We start from the raw sequence: 20,272 nt of genomic DNA on the forward strand, positions 1-20,272 counted from the left end.
GAAACACTTTATCAGGAGCCAGATGAGTTTATAATTTCCCCTTTTCGTTTACTCTTATTTCAATAGAGCCTTTTTCTCCCTAACTGATACTTCTTAATTACATCGCCTGTCAAATAGCACCTTCTCCCCTAATTTGGGCAGGCAAGCCGTTTCCTTATTCTCATTCAAACCAGTCTGAGAAAGTAGTTTCACAGTTCCAGTTCTGCTCTCACTATTGCCTCCTTCACAACTATTGCCTCAACACTTGGGCCTTTTAACAGTAGATTAGGCAAAGCACTGAACAGTGAGCACTAGGGAACAATCCTCCATTGCAGGCCGATGTACAGGAACATATAATTGGGGTGGGGGGAGGGGTTTCCATTTCTTCTTCTGAGCTTTATGAACCAGGTTTCCTTTCCAGGTGGCATTTTCAATAAGGCAAGTAAAGAACACAAGTAGTTGCAGGTGATCTTATAAGAGAATGTTATCTGCCACATTACAACAGTAATGCACAAAATACACAGATCAAGGAAACTCATTACACAGTCTATTTGTGCAACACTTTTATTTTCCTTTTACCTTTGCAGTCATCTTTGAATAATCATGTAAACAATAAAATGGAATGAAATTACACTGAGTTTTATGCAATTGGCTCTAGAACACCCCAACAATTATGACAAGGCGTTATAAATAACTTTTTCTTAATAATATATATTTGCCATTTTCAGTACATTAAAGAGCTGCCATTTATCTAGTTTTAGCTAGGAAGTAGTTTAAATGGTAACATCCAAGAAATATACCTCCTTGAACATATGCTCCAAATTTCAGAATCTTTCTAAAGTTTACTAGCTCCATAATAGCTATGTCACAGGTTAAGCATAAGACTACTTGGGTCAGAATTGGGTTTTTTTTGTTTTGTTTTTTAACAAAATTTTACCTTTTAGTCATTGCACAAACCCCTTTCTATTATTTTTCACTCCACCTTGGTATTTTGCAGAATTTCAAGTAAAGCTCAGATTCTGTTCAAGTTTTATCACCTTTACAAAATAATTTCTGTCGCTTAAGGATAAGCCAAATCAGAGATGGGCACAGTAAGCAGTCTAGCTTAATGGCAACATTTTATAATAATTCTTGCTTGTAGACTCCCCAACAAAGCATAGTTTAGGCCAAACTTGTCTAACATCTTTGCTACAGCATATCCCCTTCTAACTCAGACAAATATATATGGTGCTTCTAGAACTGAGACTATTCTAGATTTAAGCAGCCTCAGGCACATTCTCAAAACATCAATGTCCGCAAGGCACCTCCCACACCCTTGACAATCAGATTGTGGATTGGTTTTTAGACACAGAAACCAATACAAGCTTCCTAAACTCATAATTCAATCATTTCAAAAACTAGAAGTTACAAATACTTCAAAGATATATCTGAAATTTTGTTTCAACAGGAGACTAACTGCAAGTAGCACATAATCAGCTCAATCATTTTCTTATAGCTAGGATGTGTAATGCATAAATATATGAAAAATAAAATTCACAGTCAGTTTTAAAACTAGAATTCAAGTTTGGCTAATATATGTTAACTTTTATAAGTATGTTAATTTCTAAATACAACAAAAGAGAGGTGGTATTGTCAATCAGAAGTACATAATTAAAATAGTATCACTGAAATTTTATGAAAACTGAAATAAATTTAATAGAAAATTCCTTCTGTAACCAATAAATACAGCCACCTGAGAGCATTTCCATATGCTTTTCACATAGGGGAAATCCAAATTGATAAGAGACGTTTAGTAGCATTTTGAATGTTAGCAGCAGCAGTGTAGCTGAGGGCTTTGCTTCTTCTGACTTTGTGAATTGCTAGAGAATGAAGCAGAACTCAGTGTGGGTGCTTTAATTTTCTTCGCATCTAAGCTGGCCTCCTCACAAACTCACAATTCTGCTGGGGGTCGAGGGACAGACATCAGCTGACACTTAACTGAGCAAACCCAATCAGTTTCACCTCATCAGGGATCTCCGTGCCATCACAACCAGAAGCCTGCAAGACGAAAACAGACATTTATTAGAATAGGTTAAAAAGGAATATTTGACAGCCATTCTATAATTCTACATTTCCCTGTACGGCCACACTAGTAACAAAATGCTTTATTCAGTTTAGTGTCTAGACTGCTAGGACTATCCTCTATCACTGTTCGTAAACTGCACACTTATATCAAGGTACAAAATGTTTAAATCAATATGGCTAATTAAAAAAAGTTATGAAAAACAAACACTTGGGGCCATGCTTCCAGAAAACAGTTTGGAGTCATCCAAAACTGGCACTTTTAAAAAAAAACACAAAAGCAAATTATTTTTCCAGAGGGGCCCAAAGTCTGCCTTCTAAATGTGAGAGAATCAGGACAGCTACATGCACAGTATAATATATTTTGTATATTTACAAAAAATACATGCCACGAGATTACAATTACTGATTTCAAATCTGTTTTAGAATATTTGGCCATGAATTTTTAAATAAGAATAAGAAAATCTGTGGGGAGTCAGTGCTATTGTTTGGGAAAGTACTAAGGGATCTCTCCTTTTGACACACGCTACAATCTAGTACGAGCAATCAGAGGTGCTTCTTTAGTAATGTGCTTTGCAGCATGCAACTGGCACAATGTAATATATGCATTTAAAGGGTAAATGATTTTCACAAATAATAGTGAAAGTATAAGTCAAATTTTCTAGGAAGGAACTGCTGCTTCAAAACTACTTTTAACAAGTGCAATTTGTTTAGTCTAAATATTTTAATTATTCGTTTTAAATATAAAATTGGCCATCTGTAGCTGAGTGGTGACTACATTTTCACAGAAGTCCTCATTAAGTTGCTAGAAACTGGATACCTCTTTGGTGCATACATCTGATTATAAGAAATAAAGTAGTTTGATGAATGGTGGCTAGTGGTAAATTACACACGAAAGACACCTTTTGACTCTACTTGGCACAGCTCCCATTAAACCGTTACAACACTTAGGGCATGTCTACACTTACCTCCGGAGTGATCAATCCAGCAGGGGTCGATTTATCGCGTCTACTGAAGACATGATAAATCGACCGCCGAGTGCTCTCCCATCCACTCCGGTACTCCACCGGAGCAAAAAGCGTAGGCGGAGTTGATGGGGGAGTGTCAGCAGTCAACCTACTGCAGTGAAGACACCGCAGTAAGTAGATCTAAATACACTGACTTCAGCTACGTTGTTCACATAGCTGAAGTTGCGTAACTTAGATCGATCCCCCAGTGTAGACCAGGCCTTAGTCTCCCCCTATGAAAAATTCTCTTAATCCTTTTTATTACAAGTTTATTACAAGTTAGTGTGTATACTGTAACAGTAAGAAAAGAGCCACAGAACACGTACATAAAGTGCATGCTTTATCACTGAAATTTTTCACCAATAGTTTTTCACCACTGACAAAGAAAACTAATTGGGTGTTCACAAGAGCCATGCTGAGTTGCTCACTCTTAAAGGCCAGATACAGTAAAAGTATTCCATCAGTTTCTCCTCTTCTATTTTTTGTTTAGGAGTAAGAAAGCATCATTTTATTTCTATTATAAAAATGCAAGATGAGGCCTTGTCTTCTCTCTCAGTGCAGGGTATTGAATAGCCTTAGATATCACTGATGCCCTATGTTAAAAGCTTCATGTAGCTCCACTGATTTCAGTGGAAAGACTCCCACTGACAATGGGCACTGGACTTTTAGTGACTAAATGGAGTTTTCATATCATCTACCAACAGGGCCAGATTAACTTGTTGTGGGCCCGGCGTCAAACATACCTGTGGGCCCCCTTGAGGAATGAAGGGGCTGGGGCAAGAGCCCAGTGGGCAGGGTGGATTTGATTTAAATCATGATTTAAATCACTAGTCAGGAAGACTTGATTTAATCATGGTTTTCTACCTAAAGTGCATTCTTGTTGGTTGTTATAACCTTAATACATATTCTTCACAACTCAGAGATAGATGTAGGTTTCATTTTTAGAAGGTACACACTATATATTTTTAAACAGTGATTTATTTTGAAAATTTTTCAGATGAGTTTACAGCTATATCAGAAAATGAATGATTGTTTGGTTATTTCATTTACCAAAGATAACTGAAGCAGATATTTATGAAGTCATTGGGAGATGTACTATCTCCAATTCACCAGGTTAATCATTAATATTTGGAGGATTTTCTTGCCAGGCTGTATTAGGAGGAGAACATCACCAGAAAGACATTTAAATTGTTTTATTTAACTAAAACGTTAAATATTTTGGATTTTTTTCTTCAACAGCAAACATAATATTTTAACAAAAAAGCATATGTCCCTCGCTTCTCACATTTATCTCCAGACTTAGAATCACAAATGTCAGGGTTGGAAGGGACCTCAGGAGGTCATCTAGTCCAACCCTAGTCCTCAAAGCAGGACCAATCCCCAATTAAATCATTCCAGCCAGGGCTTTGTCAAGTCTGACCTTAAAAACCTCTAAGGAAGGAGTTTCCACCACCTCCCTAGGTAACCCATTCCAGTGCTTCACCACCCTCCTAGTGAAAAAGTTTTTCCTAATATCCAACCTAAACCTCCCCCACTGCAACTTGAGACCATTACTCCTTGTTCTGTCATCAGCTACCACTGAGAATAGTCTAGAGCCATCCTCTTTGGAACCCCCTTTCAGGTAGTTGAAAGGACCTATCAAATCCCCCCTCATTCTTCTCTTCTGCAGACTAAATAATCTCAGTTCCCTCAGCCTCTCTTCATAAACCATGTGCTCCAGCCCCCTAATAATTTTTGTTGCCCTCTGCTGGACTCTTTCCAATTTTTTCCACATCCTTCTTGTAGTATGGGACCCAAAACTGGACACAGTATTCCAGATGAAGCCTCACCAATGCCGAATAGAGGGGAATGATCATGTCCCTCGATCTGCTGACAATGCGCCTACTTATACAGCCCAAAATGCCGTTCGCCTTCTTGGCAACAAGGGCACACTGTTGACTCATATCCAGCTTCTTGTCCACTGTAATCCCTAGGTCCTTTTCTGCAGAACTGCTGCCTAGCCATTCGGTCCCTAGTCTGTAGCCATGCATGGGATTCTTCCGTCCTAAGGTCAGGACTCTACACTTGTCCTTGTTGAACCTCATCAGATTTCTTTTGACCCAATCCTCCAATTTGTCTAGGTCCCTCTGTATCCTATCCCTACCCTCTAGCACATCTACCGCTCCTCCCAGTTTAGTGTCATCTGCAAACTTGCTGATGGTGCAGTCCATGGCATATTGAACAAAACCGGCCCCAGGACCGACCCTTGGGACACTCCACTTGATACCGGCTGCCAACTAGACGTGGAGCCATTGATCACTACCCGTTCAGCCCGACAATCTAGCCAGCTTTCTATCCACCTTATAATCCATTCATTCAGCCCATACCTCTTTAACTTGCTTGCAAGAATACTGCGGGAGACCGTGTCAAAATCTTTGCTAAAGTCAAGGAATAACACATCCACTGCTTTCCCCTCATCCACAGAGCCAGTTATCTCGTCATAGAAGGCAATTAGATTAGTCAGGCATGACTTGCCCTTGGTGAATCCATGCTGACTGTTCCTGATCACTTTCCTCTCCTCACAGTGCTTCAAAATTGATTCCTTAAGAACCTGCTCCATGATTTTTCCAGGGACTGAGGTGAGGCTGACTGGCCTGTAGTTCCCCGGATCCTCCTCCTTCCCTTTTTTCAAGATGGGCACTAGATTAGCCTTTTTCCAGTCATCTGGGACCTCCCACTATCGCCATGAGTTTTCAAAGATAATGGCCAATGGCTCTGCAATCACATCCATCAACTCCTTTAGCACCCTCGGATGCAGCACATCCGGCCCCATGGACTTGTGCTTGTCCAACTTTTCTAAATAGTCCTGAACCACTTCCATCTCCACAGAGGGCTGGTCACCTCCTCCCCATACTGTTCTGCCCATTGCAGCAGTCTGGGAGCTGACCTTGTTCGTGAAGACAGAGAAAAAAAAAGCATTGAGTACATTAACTTTCCACATCCTCGGTTACTAGGTTTCCTCCCCCATTCAGTATGGGGTCCACACTTTCCTTGACCTTCTTGTTGCTAACATACTTGTAGAAACCCTTCTTGTTACTCTTAACATCCCTTGCTAGCTGCAACTCCAAGTGTGATTTGGCCTTCCTGATTGCACTCCTGCATGCCTGAGCAATATTTTTATATTCTTCCCTGGTCATTTGTCCAACGTTCCACTTCTTGTAAGCTTCTTTTTTGTGTTTAAGATCAGTAAGGATTTTACTGTTAAGCCAAGCTGGTCACTTGCCATATTTACTATTCTTTCTACACATCAGGATGGTTTGTTCCTGCAACCTCAGTAAGGATTCTTTAAAATACAGCCAGCTGTCCTGGACTCCTTTCCCCCTCATGTTATTCTCCCAGGGTATCCTTCTTCTCCTTGTCCAGATCCATTCCTCCCCCAACAATCTTCTATTCATTGAACTTTTTGAAACTTTTCACTTTTAAAGAGAGGTAAGGGATTGACTCTGTGTACACAAATTTGCAGAGGGACAATAGAGTTGAGGTCTTATTTCTCACCGCTATATATTTATTTATTTAAAACATTTTTTTTTTTTTGCTGTTAACAAGCATGTTACCTCTGGAGACACAAATACAGTTTGAGAACTGCAAAACTAAGCATCTCTGATGGTATCTTCTAGACTGAGCCCTGCGTCCCATTGAGTAGGTAGAAAGATTAACCTAAATAATCTATACAGAAGCCTGTGGAACCCCATAAGATTGGGTCCCTAATCCATGAACTATTAGAACTCATTTACAAAACTTTTCTTATACGTTACACAAATATATTGTCTCATACTATAGAATTAGAATTTATAATCCCTATTCCATGATGAGATATAATGTATCTTAATTAAAACTATCTTTAGATAGGTTTGTTCCTCAAAAATCCGATTTAAATTAAAAAAATTGGATTTTTTGATTTTTAAAAAAAGTCATTGATTTTTATCCACCCTGATAGCAGGTCAGGGTGGGGGGGAGAGGGGAGGATTGGTCTCCAGCTGGAGCAAGGCAGGGGCCAGGGGCAAGATGAGCACAGTAGGGCATGTGGGGAGGATTAGTCCCTGCTGACTGGAGCAAGGCAGTGACTGGGGGCAAAAGCACAGCGGGACAGGAGCTAGGGTTAGTCTCTGGAGCAAGGGAGGGGGTAAACTGCAAGTGCAGCAGGGCTGGGGAGGGGTTAAACAGGATCCCCCCGCCCCTCCCCACATAGAGCGGGTACCTACCTTCTCTTTGATTCTAACCCATTCTCTTCATCTCTCTCTGCACTGAGCTGAGGGTGGGAGAGCACTGAGCACAGGGCTGGGAGGGAGTTAGGGTTATAGAGCAGGCTAGGGGTTGGGGTGCAGGGTCTGGCCAGGAGCTAGGGTGAGGGAGGGGACTCAGGGTTGGGACAGGAGGTTGGGGTGTGGAGCGCTTACCTGGAGCAGCTCCCATTTGGTGTGAGGGGTGCAGGTGGGAGTGTGTGTGTGTGTGTGTGGGGGGGGGGGGACAGGAGCTCCCGTTTGGTGCTCAGGACGGGGATGAGGATGTTGGGGGGGGGTACAAGAGTCAGGGCATGGGGTGTGAGGGGACTGGAGATGTGGGGGGTTGTAGGAGTCAGAGCAGAGGGCTGGGGTGTGTGCGAGGGGGGTGCAGGTGTCAGGGCAGGGGTGTGTGCGAGGGGGGTGCTCCCAGCCCCCTGCCCCGAGCAGCTCACAGCAGGGGGCTGGAGGGGGCATGCCCTGATTCCACCCCCTTCCCCCAGACCCCGCCCCCACCTCTGCCTCTTCTCCACCTCCTCCCACAGCAGCAAGTGTGCTGCGGCTCCGCTCCTCCCCTTCCCTCGTGCCGGTTTCAGTGGCCGGTGAAGCGCTGGGAGGGGGAGGAACGAGGCATGCTCTGGGGAAGAGGTGGACGAGGGGGGAGCTTGGCTGCCGGCAGAGCCTGCCCTGCAGCAGGAGCCGGCAGGACCCAGCTTCTGCCTGCTGCCCTCACAGGAGGGGGTGGGGGGAGGGATGGAGAATAGTGGGCCGGGCCAGGGCCCCTTTGAACCGTGGGCCCAGCGCCATGGCAAATCCGGTACTGTCTACCACTCTCACTCTCACCCTTATCCACTAGTTATATTACTCTTAATTGAAAGGACTTGTCCAGGAGAAGAGGTAGTCTGTTTTTAAAGCAATCTAAAGGTATCATCAATAAGACAGGCAACTTTATACATTATATATATATATATAATATACACACATACATATAGCGTCACTTTAAAGATTAGGCAGTTATAGGTTAAAATAAGATTAATTCTAGCTACTATTGTTGATAAATGCAAAGTAATGCACTTTGGAAAACATAATCCCAACCATACATATAAAGTGATGGGTTCTAAATTAACTGTTACCACTCAAGAAAGATCTTGGAGTCATCTGTGGCTAGTTCTCTGAAAACATCCACTCAAAGTGCAGCAGCAGTCAAAAAACCCTAACAGAATGTTGGGAATCATTACGTTAGGGATAAGATAGAAAATATCATATTGCCTCTATATAAATCCATGGTACGCCCACATCTTGAATACTGCATGCAGGTGTGGTCACCTCATCTCAAAAAAGATATAGTGGAATCGGAAAAGATTCAGAAAAGGGCAACAAAAACGATTAGGGGTAAGGAATGGCTTCAGTATGAGGAGAGATTAATAGGATTGGGACTTTTCAGCTTGGAAAAGAGATGACTAAGGGAAGTTATGAATGAGGTCTATACAATGAGGTCATGACTGGTGTGGAGAAAAGTATAATTTACTCCTTCTCATAACACAAGGACGCACAGTCAACCTGTGAAACTCTTTGCCAGAGGTTGTTGTGAAGGCCAAGACTATAACAGCGTTCAAAAAAGAACTAGATAAACTCATGGAGGATAGGTCCCTCAATGGCTCTTGTCAAGGATGGTGTCCCTAGCCTCTGTTTGCCAGAAGCTGGGAATGGACAACAGGGGATGGATCTTGATGATTACCAGTTCTGTTCATTCCCTTTAGGGCACCTGGCATTGGCCACTGTTGGAAGACAGAATACTGGGCTAAATGGACCTTTGGTCTGACCCAGTAAGGCCATTCTTATGTAGCATTGAAATCTACTCAATTTTCAACAAGAGGCATGAAAATAGAAATTTAATAGAGTATAAATGCCAATATCTACATTGCATCATCAAATGGATCATCGAAATTTATTGAAGACATGGAAGTTGCCTGAATCTAAATTCTTAGATATTGCATAGTTAAGGTTTTCTACGGGAGACTATAGTTGCTATTTAAGCAGAAGTCCAAACATGAATGGAAACAATCTGTAAACAGCCAGGAAGTAACAGACACATGGTAATGAGTAATGATAAATAAGGCAAGATTAACTGGCCCACTTTTCAATCACATTTACAAAGTCAGTGGACAGAGGATGTGTGTTAGACTTCAGCTTTCCAGGAAATATTTACTAGCAAAATCAATTTGAACTGAATTGTATAGAAACACTGTCAAATGGGGTGAAATCTTGGCTAAAAATTAATGAAAAACAGAGGAGAGTGTGTGGTAGATAACAAAGTTCAGTGTTAGACACTATTTTATTTGGCATCTATTCCACGACCTATGAGCAGAAGGATTAAGATCACATATGAAATACACTGAAGGATAATACTAAACTGGGAGGTATTAAAAAGTCAGAGGACAGGGAAATACAAGAGAAACCTAGAGAGGTTAGAAATATCAATAGGAATTAGATTCACTCTTGGAAAATGCTACCTAACAAAGAACATCTGTGGGAAACTATCCAAATAGAAGATATTCCCTCAGAAGATGACACACAGGGTCCAATCAATGCCCAGTGATGTCAACAGGCTATAGAACTGTAGTTAGATAGGGGTAATGCTGAAAAAAAGTTAGGTTGATTGTGCACAGAATATTGGATTGAATTATGATCTGGCACCTCCCCTACCCAAAGAGAATCAACATCATTTTGGACCATATATAAAAAGTCCTCTCTTCACAGAGCAGGAGAGTGATCCTCCTTTCCTACAGACATTTGGAATATTGCATGCCACTGTGTGTGCCTCAGTACCAGAAACATAGTAGACAAACAGTCAGAGAAATGCAAGAAAACATGTCAAGTGGATTGGTTTTTGATGAACTATTACATTAACTGAATGCTCTGTAGCTAGCCTGGCTAAACAACAACAAAGGGGAAAAGACAAAAAAAACCCCTATATTTAGAGGGTAATTGACATAGAAATAGAGAAATAGTTTAGGGTATGGGATAAATAGTATGAAATCAGTCAAAGGGAAGTTTTAAACCTGCGTTAACGCTTTTTCCTGAATGGTTGGTTCTACTGAACAGTCTCACAAGGGAAGGGGTGGAAGCCCCATTGATCATGTCATTTTAAAATGACAGAGGGGGAAAAATCCCAAACCAACAAGTGGATGGACGAGGTGATCTATTAAGTCTTCTCTCTAAAAATCCAATCTAGACTATAAAAATTGTCATGAAGTAGCCTATTTTATAAATTAAGCACCTCTCTGGAGGATCTCTTGTCTAAGAAACATTTATTCTATCCTTTCATATACAGCAGTCACTCTCAGCTGAGAGTGTTAAAAGCTAGAAAGTTAATTGGTAGCAGTAATATTTACATAACTAATCAGCCAACAGCTTTGGCTATACATATTTTCCACTTAATTTTGGAAAAATGCAAATATAGCACATCAACGCAAGCAATTTTGAAGTAAGTCTTTGCAATGTAAGGTTAAATTTATATTAATACATCTTGTATTGTTTTGACAGGGACTTCAGGCATCTATAGATTTGTATATCGAAGATGATCATTTTGGTCAACTTTTATCAACATTTATTAAAAGTAGCAAAATAGCAGTAAGTGAGATAAAAGCTGGATTATGTGCCATTGCTATGGCAACTATTTGCTACATCTTGACTTCATATTTATTTTGAGTGACCTGAATGCCATTCCCATCACGCTATTTCACAGGCAGACCAGAGACTACAGTCATTATTTACTGGTGTGAGTATGCCATTAAAAAAATATGCCTGTCCATTAGAGCCCATTATTGTGATTTGATGGTTGGAGTTAGTGTTACTTCTTGTTCATTAGGCTTTCACTTGAGTGGCTCTACAATAGCTCCCAGTCACATTAGACCTTTATATATTCACCTTGTACGACGTGCTCTCTCCCCCCTACAGCTAAGAGTACTTGGCTCCACAGGAAAGCTTTATTAGGAGAGTGTAGCTTTGAATTCACTTTAATTCATGTACATGGTTCAGATACATTGGCAGAGATCAGTAAAATGGTTGTTTGCACCAAGATTCCCAACTTGTTTTACTTAAAAAGTACCAAGAATGTAATACCGTAGCTGGGGGCCCTTCACTGAGTTCTCTGACACTCAGTGAGGAAACCATTGTAGGGACAGAGATTGTATAATTGTTTCTCTTGTTTTCCCTCCCAATAGCATGGCCTATCCACACAGCAACTTGGTTTTTAACTAACGACAGACTGACACATCCATACACAACCTGCCTTACGGCCACGATTATATGAATGCATTCTGGGACCTCCTACATGGACTTCTGGGTAGTTTCCAACCACAAACTATTGCACTGAGGAATGGATTTAGAGGACTGAATTCAATGGCTTTCTCCCAGTCTAGAGAAGATTCCGCAAGCATTGTACTGGTTCAACTGGACGAAGGTAAATATGTTGTCCAATTCTTTCCAACGAGCTAGCGCAGGGTTGGGCAAACTTTTTGGCCTGAGGGGCACATCCAGGTATGGAAATTGTATGGTGGACCATGAATGCTTGCAAAATTGGGATACAGGAGGGGGTGTAGGCTCCGGGGTGGGGCCAGAAATGGGTTCAAGGTGCGGGTGGGGGCTTTGGGCTGGGGCTCTAGCTGGGGGTGCAGGCTCTGCGGTGGGGCTGGGACCGAGGGGTTTGGGGTGCAGGAGGGGGGATCAGGGCTGGGGCAGGGAGGAGGTCGGGGTGCAGGTTCCAGGCAGCGTTTACCTCAAGCAGCTCCCGGAAGCAGCGGCATGTCCCCCTTTTGGCTCCTACACAGAGGTGCAGCGCTAGCCAGACGGCTCGATATGCTGCCCCGTCTGCAGGTGCCACCCCAGTAGCTCCCACTGGCCACCGTTCCTGGCCAACGGGAGCTGCAGAGCAGCGCTTGGGGTGAGGGCAGCGTGCGGAGCCCCCTGGCTGCTCCTACATGTAGGAGCCAGAGCGGGGACATGCCGCTGCTTCCAGGAGCCGCACGGAACAATAGCATATGCAGAGCAGGACAATCCCCCGACCTCGCTCCCCGGCTGGAGTGCCAGAGCAGGGCAACCCCAGACCCCGTTCCCCGGCGGAAGCTGAAGGGCTGAATTTAAAGGTCTGACAGGCCAGACGTGGCCCGTGGGCCGTAGTTTGCCCACTCCTGCACTACTGCCACCTGCAATTGCAGAACACCCAGGACAGTTGTGTGTTCCAATGGAATGCATTGCCCAGGCATTACTAGATCATAGCATTCTAAACAGTGGTTTGTGGCAAAGCTTTTTCAGCTTTCTATTTTCCTGTTAGTTTGTACACTGTTCAAAAATGTAAATGTTCTGTACAGAAGAACAGCCAATAACAGATCAGAAGCTAAAAAAAGTTTGCTTGAAATATTAGTAATTATTTTCTGTGCGTATTGTTTTGTCACCAAGAATCTTTTACTTACCAATTTAAAAGTCAATGTTTTCAAGGCCTGAGGATCATCTACTATCTTCTGTAAATTAGCAGCAACTGTAAGATAAATTGTGAAAAGTGACATACATAGAAAATAGCATTAAATAGGGTGCTCTTTCAAGACACTGATTCAGATGGGAGCAATTCCACTAGTGCGCACGCACACACACACACGTAATATACCACTTAAATGGCTAAATTACTGCTGGGCTACAAGGAATGCTACAGTTACTAACAGAGCAGCACATAGGTCTAGAATCTATTATGCACATTACAGTGTACAATCTTTAATTTACAGGAAAGTGGAGAGGGGAATATTTGTGGGGGGTAATAATACATTTTTCCATTCTTCTGGCCTTTTGCTAGCCCATGGCTAGATCTCTCTCTCTGTGGTAACAGTTTCTGCTGTGTTAGAGTACATATTGAGTACAATGGAGTATCTACCCTGGAAGATTATAGGCATTCAGAGGGTATAAGGAAACTGTCTGGCCAACATGGCCAATTCAAATAAATAGTCTGACAAGTTTCGCTCTTGAAACTGAAGGGAAAAAAATATTTAGAAAGCACACCAGGAAAGCTAAATGACTTTTTGTGACCTAAAACTAATTTAAATGAATCAACACAGAAACCAAATACTGTCACCAATATTTTCAGCCTCATGACAAGAGTTAGAAATGCAATAATGAGTCGGTATGCTACCAACGGGAGTGATGTTAGAACTATTTCTGCCTTTTTAAAAAAATAAGAGAGGACAAAGAAAAACAGTAAATCCTTTTTTAGTGAAAGTACTTGACTTGTCTATTAGTCAATCCATTTAGATGTTAATCTTGGCAGATTCATTTGACTGTTTTCAAGTTCAATGGTTTGTTAAACCTGCTCTACACAACCTTGCACATTACAGGATTCTGCAGTAGCTAGTTCAGACTGAATCACTGTCAGCCTCTGTTCAATGCCGTCTTTTGAGCGTCAGTACCATTGCCAGGACATCACCATGAAAGAGAGGCTCCGGTCTCAGTAGAGCTGTAGAGTCCATATGCACTCTTCAACAGAGTACAGGAAGGGTACTCAAGTAGTGGAGGTTTCTGAATACGTAGGACAGATTACTGCAGCAAAATGGAGAAATCCAGTGTTTTCCTCTACATGCTTCCTTTCTGTTGATTGTATAAAAATGCAGAAAGCACACCATGGTTTATTGGTTTGCATGTTGACGCTTCTTAAAATCCCTGGTCTCCCTGCCACTAGATATACATTAAAAAAGTACCACTCAGAACTGACTGAGGAAATAGAAATCTAATTACTATTGGTACTCACCATGGTCCAAACTCCACTCCAGAGTAAATGTGTACTGTCCCAATAGAATTTACCACACATTCCAGAGTGGAATTTTGTCCCATATAAGGAACTCGAGTTATTTAATTTGGTAACTTATTTTAAAAAATATAGTTTAGCTTCTATGCAACCATGCCAAACATGGGAGGCGGGGGGAGGGAAATGGGTTTCATTTCTACCTTAAGGTACGTGTTCACCATTACCACGGTTTTGGGTAGGGGTGGTATGCAGAAAACCTGGGGCAGAACTTGACCCCCTCTTGCTAGAAAAGGAATCTAGAAATAGTAGAAAGGATGCTTGAAACTTTAAGGCCAAACACTAAAGAATTCTGTAAGGTAAACTGTGAAAGTGACAAGAAGTTTGCTTGTACAATTGGATTAATCCATTTCAAATTGAAGTGTTTTTCTTATTTAAAATTCCATTGATTTTTTTATTCTACTCATCCACAGCTTTTGTTTTAATCAGAAAACTCACTTCTCTAAACCACAGATCAATCTTATTCTAGCCTCTACAGTCCACATTCTACCTAGTCAAAATATAGTGCACATTTAAAACAAAAGTGAATTAGAATAATACTTAGACCAAGTAAATATATAATATGAGGCACATTGCCTCCCATCTGCTGAAAGCAGGACAGATCTGTGTAACACTATTATGAAAACTATTATGAAAACTCTGAAAACTATTATGACTGGAATTTCATCATGATACCATGTACTTCAGGCAGTGTTTGTGACTTATCTAAAATCCAATAAAGTATTCTGTTGAAAAGTAAGGGGTAGATTCTCAGCTGGTGTCAATTGGCATCACTGACTTAAATGGATCTTTTAATTTAAACGTTCAGTTTCAATTTTACATCTCTTCATCAAAAAGAGTTGACTTTTAGTTAACACTGACTATTTGCTGACTTGCTGTGGGTTATTTCCATTCTGCTGCTGCTGCTATTCCAGTCAAATGAAGGGCTTCAATCTTCCCTCTAAGACATAGCTACTGCGCTGCACTGATACGCACAACAGCCCTTGTCAATATAATGCAACGTTACGTAGTGGAAAGCAGCACTGAACTCTTAGCTATTTGAATGATCATCTTAAAAACTATGGTCTCCAGTTGTCGATCCTGAATCTCAGGGACCTTAGAAATTCAAATTCTTTTAGTCATCTTAAAGCAAAAACAGCAAAGATGACCACTCAACTGATTGCTTATCCTAATGCTATGTTTATATTTTCAAAACACTTTTACTTTTCTGTAAAAAATGTCAAAATGCCTGTATTCAACCAATTTTATTATTATTCTAGATATGTTTCAAAGGTAATACTTATTAAAAGTGGAGGTTAAGGACCATAAAAAACAGTTTTATTTGTGCATCTACATTTTTAACATCACACGCTCACTTTGCCTGGAAGTTTAGCGCAGGAAGCAGACATTTAAGAGTATTTGGACCATGGGTTCACGAACAGAAATTTATCTTTTATTTTTTGCTGCACTTCCCTGATATATTACGAGTACAGCATGAAACATTTTATCAACAAGAAGATTAGGGGGATTTAAGGGAATCACAACAGATGTTTCCAGGCACTATCTTCAAGAATAAAAGCAGCAGACGTGTTAGAATTCCATAACAGAGCTGATGTTTACACAAAGGTTAGCTCACCTCTGAAAGGCAGCATTTAAGTTTTGCTAGAGGTATTCCTTTTGCATTCCAGATGTGTTTTTCTATTACCTGTATTGTGCACTGTTGAAATGTTTGGCTGGGTTTTGTTTGTTTTAAGAAGTAAAACTAGTGCTTCAGCCATGACCATTTGTAATCTGCATGGTTTGCATTTCTGGCTAGATATACACCACAGAGAATAAAATTGAATATCCCCCCATGGTGTCATCAATTTAGGTCCACCAAGACACCACCCATTCAAATTCCTCTTGGAGGCTCACTTCTTCTGCGATGCCCACAAGAAGTGATGAGCATCATTTCAAGTGAAAAAGGCATGCATAACTACTTGAGTAACTGTACAATCTTACTGAAGCCTTGCCCTCCTTTCTCCCACCCAACCCCTTGCTTTTTATTCACATTTGCTAAGCTTTGTATCTAGACTGTAAGGCCAACTCAGAGTTCAGTACTGAACGCTGGCCACCTAAATCCATATTTAGAAAGCTAAATAAATGTGGCTTGATTTTTAGGAGCACCCATGGTCCGATTTACTTCACTGGGAGCAGCAGGTGCTCACAGTACCTCTGAAAGTGAGGCCGGTTGTTTGGATTTTTAAGATGAAACCTATGCGCCTAACTTTAAGCATCCAAATGTGAAGATCCTGGCTTAATCTGCTGGTAGGGGTTTTGGGAAAGTTCCTAGCATCCTTTGGGCACCATGTAAACAACCACATTAACTAATAGCACCAGCCAATGATATGCCGCTGACCGTTTTAGGCATTTAGTCCAAATGATATCCCTTCAGAAATATTGTTTCAATTAAGTGACAAAAAGAGAAAGCAGAAGCACATGCTCTAGAGATGCAGACTCTGAGATGATTTAGGAGCAATTAAAGCAGTCTTCACCTGTGACAGATATAATTCTATATTTAAGGTGTGACATAGCCAATATAAAATCATTCCATGTCTTCCTCACAATACCTAGACACAGCAAAGCAGATATAAAATATTGCATTTAAAATTTAACATGGAATTTCTTTGTGGGTTTAAGTTAAAAATGTTTACTTTCCTTTTAGTTGTAATTAAGGAAAATGAAAGAGGCAGAAATCCACACCAATCACAGAGCCCGAAGCCAGTGAAAACGAGTTTATAATAGCAGTGTGTGATAACTTAACTACAGTTGCTGCTAGTGGTCACCCTTACTAGAATTATTGATAGCATCAGGCAAGAAATGGAGAAGAGCAGGTCTTGTAAGTGGTACTGTTACCTAGGCTTTATTAATGAAGAGATGAGTCTATCTACTTATTTAGCACCTTTGTTAGTTGGAAAAATCAGAAGAATGAAGTTGAGTGAAGATTTCACTGACCATCTAAGAAATGTTATGCTCTATCTTTACTTGCTTTGGGGAAGTGAGCAGACAAACAAAATAAATTAAACCATCTTCATCCAAAATTGAAGGAGAAGTAATAAAAGACATGCAACGACAGTATTTCTATTGCAAGTCAATGGATGCAAAGTCTATTTTGTGTGACTAGTGCTTTGAGGAATCCTATACTGAGATAAGCAGTACTTATCTCATTTATTTCTTACAATATTCAAAATTTCCAGAGAGATAAGTGGTGTTGTGGAGAGACCCAGCTATGAGTTAACTTTCTCCAGTTGTTAAGATGAGATATTTGAAGAAGTGGGAGCAAAGGAAAACATACATGTGTGTGTATTTCAGTTGACCTCGTCTGTAAGATGGTTATAAGACTATTTTACCTCACTTGGGTGATATGAAGTTTGTGTAAAGTGCTTTAAAGTTCTTGGATAAGCACCACCTTGCATATCCAGATTATATTAGTGTGACTGCCAATCTGAAATTCCTGGTGGGAATTCCTAGCTCTCCCAGCACCCTACGTTGCTGGAGGGTCTCAACTTTACTTTGGCTTCTGATATCCTTTAGATGTTATGGTAACATTCCCATAAGGTTAGAGAGAGTAAATGTGAGTAAAAAGTAGAGGGAAAATGAATAAAATTAAGGAGAAAAATCTGTGGCAGCAATATCCTGGAGGGAAAAAAAAAAGAGAGAAGAGTACCTGATGGTATTTCTCAGAATCAATTTTTTCTCCAAATGTTACCAGCACTTTAGTACAATAGGCTTTTTGTTGTTTACAGCAGTGAATGAGGTTTTTTTTTAAGGTCCCTTTGGGTTTCTACTTGATATATATTTGGTGTATGGACCACAATTCATTCTAGATACCACCATAAGGCTTTGCTAAGCGACAAATGGCTGTGCTACTCTGTCAACCTGATAATGTTACTGCAACTTCACAATCACTGCAGAATAAAAGGTCAAGAACAACATTTATGCAAACACCACATGGACTACTCTAATTCATGACAAATGTAATAAGAAAAACTAAAGAAAAACTGCACCTCTATGAAATTGCCTATATTTATTTAGCCTGCAAATACAAATGACCATTTTCCAAACAAGGCTTCAAGCTGATAAATCAGATCTTAGTTTTTTAAAAATGACTAAACATCTAATTCAAGTTAGAGACAACACCACCACCACAACAAAAGTAAATGGCATTTCAATCTACAGGGTTACAAACAGTTTGCTAACTGCATTTTCATCAGTCTCAAATTGTAGTTTTATTCTTCTAGTGTCACAGAATGTTGTGGCTGGTTAGTTGACATTCTCTACACAGCAGGAGTTTTAACCCCAATGACTTCTGAATAGGGAAAAATCTCTGGAAAAATTAAAATTAATGAGATAGTAAATCCAGTAATATGAATAATGCTTGTCAACTATAATACCAAGTCAGTCAACGGAGGCAGAGCCGTCTGGCATAAACACAAAGCACAAGACAGAATCCAAAGGTTTGAGACATTATTTATGGCCCACTCCAGAAGGTAACATTTTCATGCACCTCTCCATTTTCAGATGGATGGGGAGCCTTTAATCAATCTTCCTGGCTTCCTAACGTTTAGAAAGTGATTCTCTATTTGGTAACCCTGTCCCTCCCACCCACTCTGTACCCTCTAGGGTACAGCTGCTGGCACTGAGAAGAGAAATGCTAGGCTAAATTCTGAAATAAGCCATTTGTTTTAAAAGGTGAAAATACTGGTATGCATATCCTGTATCATTACATTTTAGGCTAGATAGTTTGGTCAGTGAGACCTTCAGCAGCTAACTGGGAGCTAGTTACATTCTCCCAAATATGTATATATTTTTAACATGGAGTCCAAAGGAGAAGTAGTAATGACAGCTTCATTTTCCAGCTGATTGTTCTGTGGGTAATCCTGTTTGGAGACAGCAAAACACAGCCTGTACGTGGTGGGACACTATCCCGCCAAGTTTACTGTGTGCGCTCAGTCTCACCAAATTGGCCTTTTCATTTTGAACCACATTTCCCTATGTGTAGGCAGTGACTTTGGCATTTTCATTTGATAAGCAGATTACTACATGAAATGGCAACTGCCTTGGGGATCGCTGGCTTCAGAATTCATTCTGCTTCCCCTTTTTACTGGCATTAGAGAGAAATGGGACTGTTGCATTGATGGGACACTCTCCAATGGAATAATGAGCTCTTGAAAACAGCTGCCCAAAGAACTGAATTTAATCTATACATTCTTGTGGTAGTAGTTTGTCAGAAGGTGTTTGCTGGGCTATATACCCATTGATGTCTCAGACTGGGCAGTACTGTATCACATTTGCAAGACAGTGACAAATGCAAATTCTAAGTTTTATAGCATGCTTAGCATTTTATTTCTGGTTCATTCATTATATAAATTAATTCTTCTCCCTGGGCAAGTGTCTTAATCTATACACCTATCCAATCCCAGAACATGAAAGTTTGTAAACTCTGGTTACATAAATATTTCTCTGCTTCTAACTTTGCTCCTAGTATTATACTGAACAGCCAGAATTGTTTGTACGAGAAACTAAGGTGCTATTAAATGAAGTTCAAGTTTTCTTCAACAGGGGTTAAGAAAAGATTTATAAATGTATGGAGAAAAGGAGTACTTGTGGCACCTTAGAGACTAACAAATTTATTTGAGCATAAGCTTTTGTGAGTTATTCCCTTAGTGCAGACATTCAAGATAACAGGCAAAAGTCCCTTTTATCAGAAGCTGTTTAAGAAAAGCAGCCAGAGAACTATTACAGCATTTGGAGATGATCTGCGATTGCTCACTAAGGAATGGGTTTTCAGAGGACTGGACGGTAGTTGACATTTCTTATAAGAAAGGAACAAAAGAGACAGATATCAACAAAGCTGTAAGTCTGACTTCTATTGTGAGGAAGACATTGGACACATTGATAAGGAAAAACATTTTGAAATGCATTATTTATAAAGGAGCTGTCTTCAGGAATTCAAAGAAAGATTAAGCTTCACAAATGTGTTTGAATTCTCAAGGTACATTGCTGAATTGGTAGATAAAGATAAAAACAGTGGATGTGGTTTATCTGGATTTCAGCATGTGATACTCTCCTGTGCAACAAATTGATTTGGAACTTCAGAA

The 20,272-nt window shown here is 40.5% G+C and overlaps 1 protein-coding gene across 2 annotated transcripts in view; it reads right to left on the bottom strand.

Moving 5' to 3' along the window:
* Positions 1 to 527: 527 nt before the first annotated feature.
* Positions 528 to 20,272, bottom strand: part of STK39 (serine/threonine kinase 39) — a 197,660-nt gene continuing 177,915 nt past the window's right edge. For both annotated transcript variants that reach the window (XM_084642577.1, XM_084642576.1), the window contains 2 exons: positions 12,781 to 12,845; positions 528 to 2,016 (listed from right to left, as the gene is read on the bottom strand). In XM_084642577.1, the coding sequence (XP_084498703.1) occupies positions 1,942 to 2,016; positions 12,781 to 12,845 (140 nt within the window). In that variant the 3' untranslated portion in view covers positions 528 to 1,941. The remainder of the gene's footprint in view (positions 2,017 to 12,780; positions 12,846 to 20,272) is intronic.

Source organism: Lepidochelys olivacea (assembly GCF_965140295.1).
Source record: "Lepidochelys olivacea isolate rLepOli2 genome assembly, chromosome: 11".
NCBI classification, from domain to species: Eukaryota; Metazoa; Chordata; order Testudines; family Cheloniidae; genus Lepidochelys; species Lepidochelys olivacea.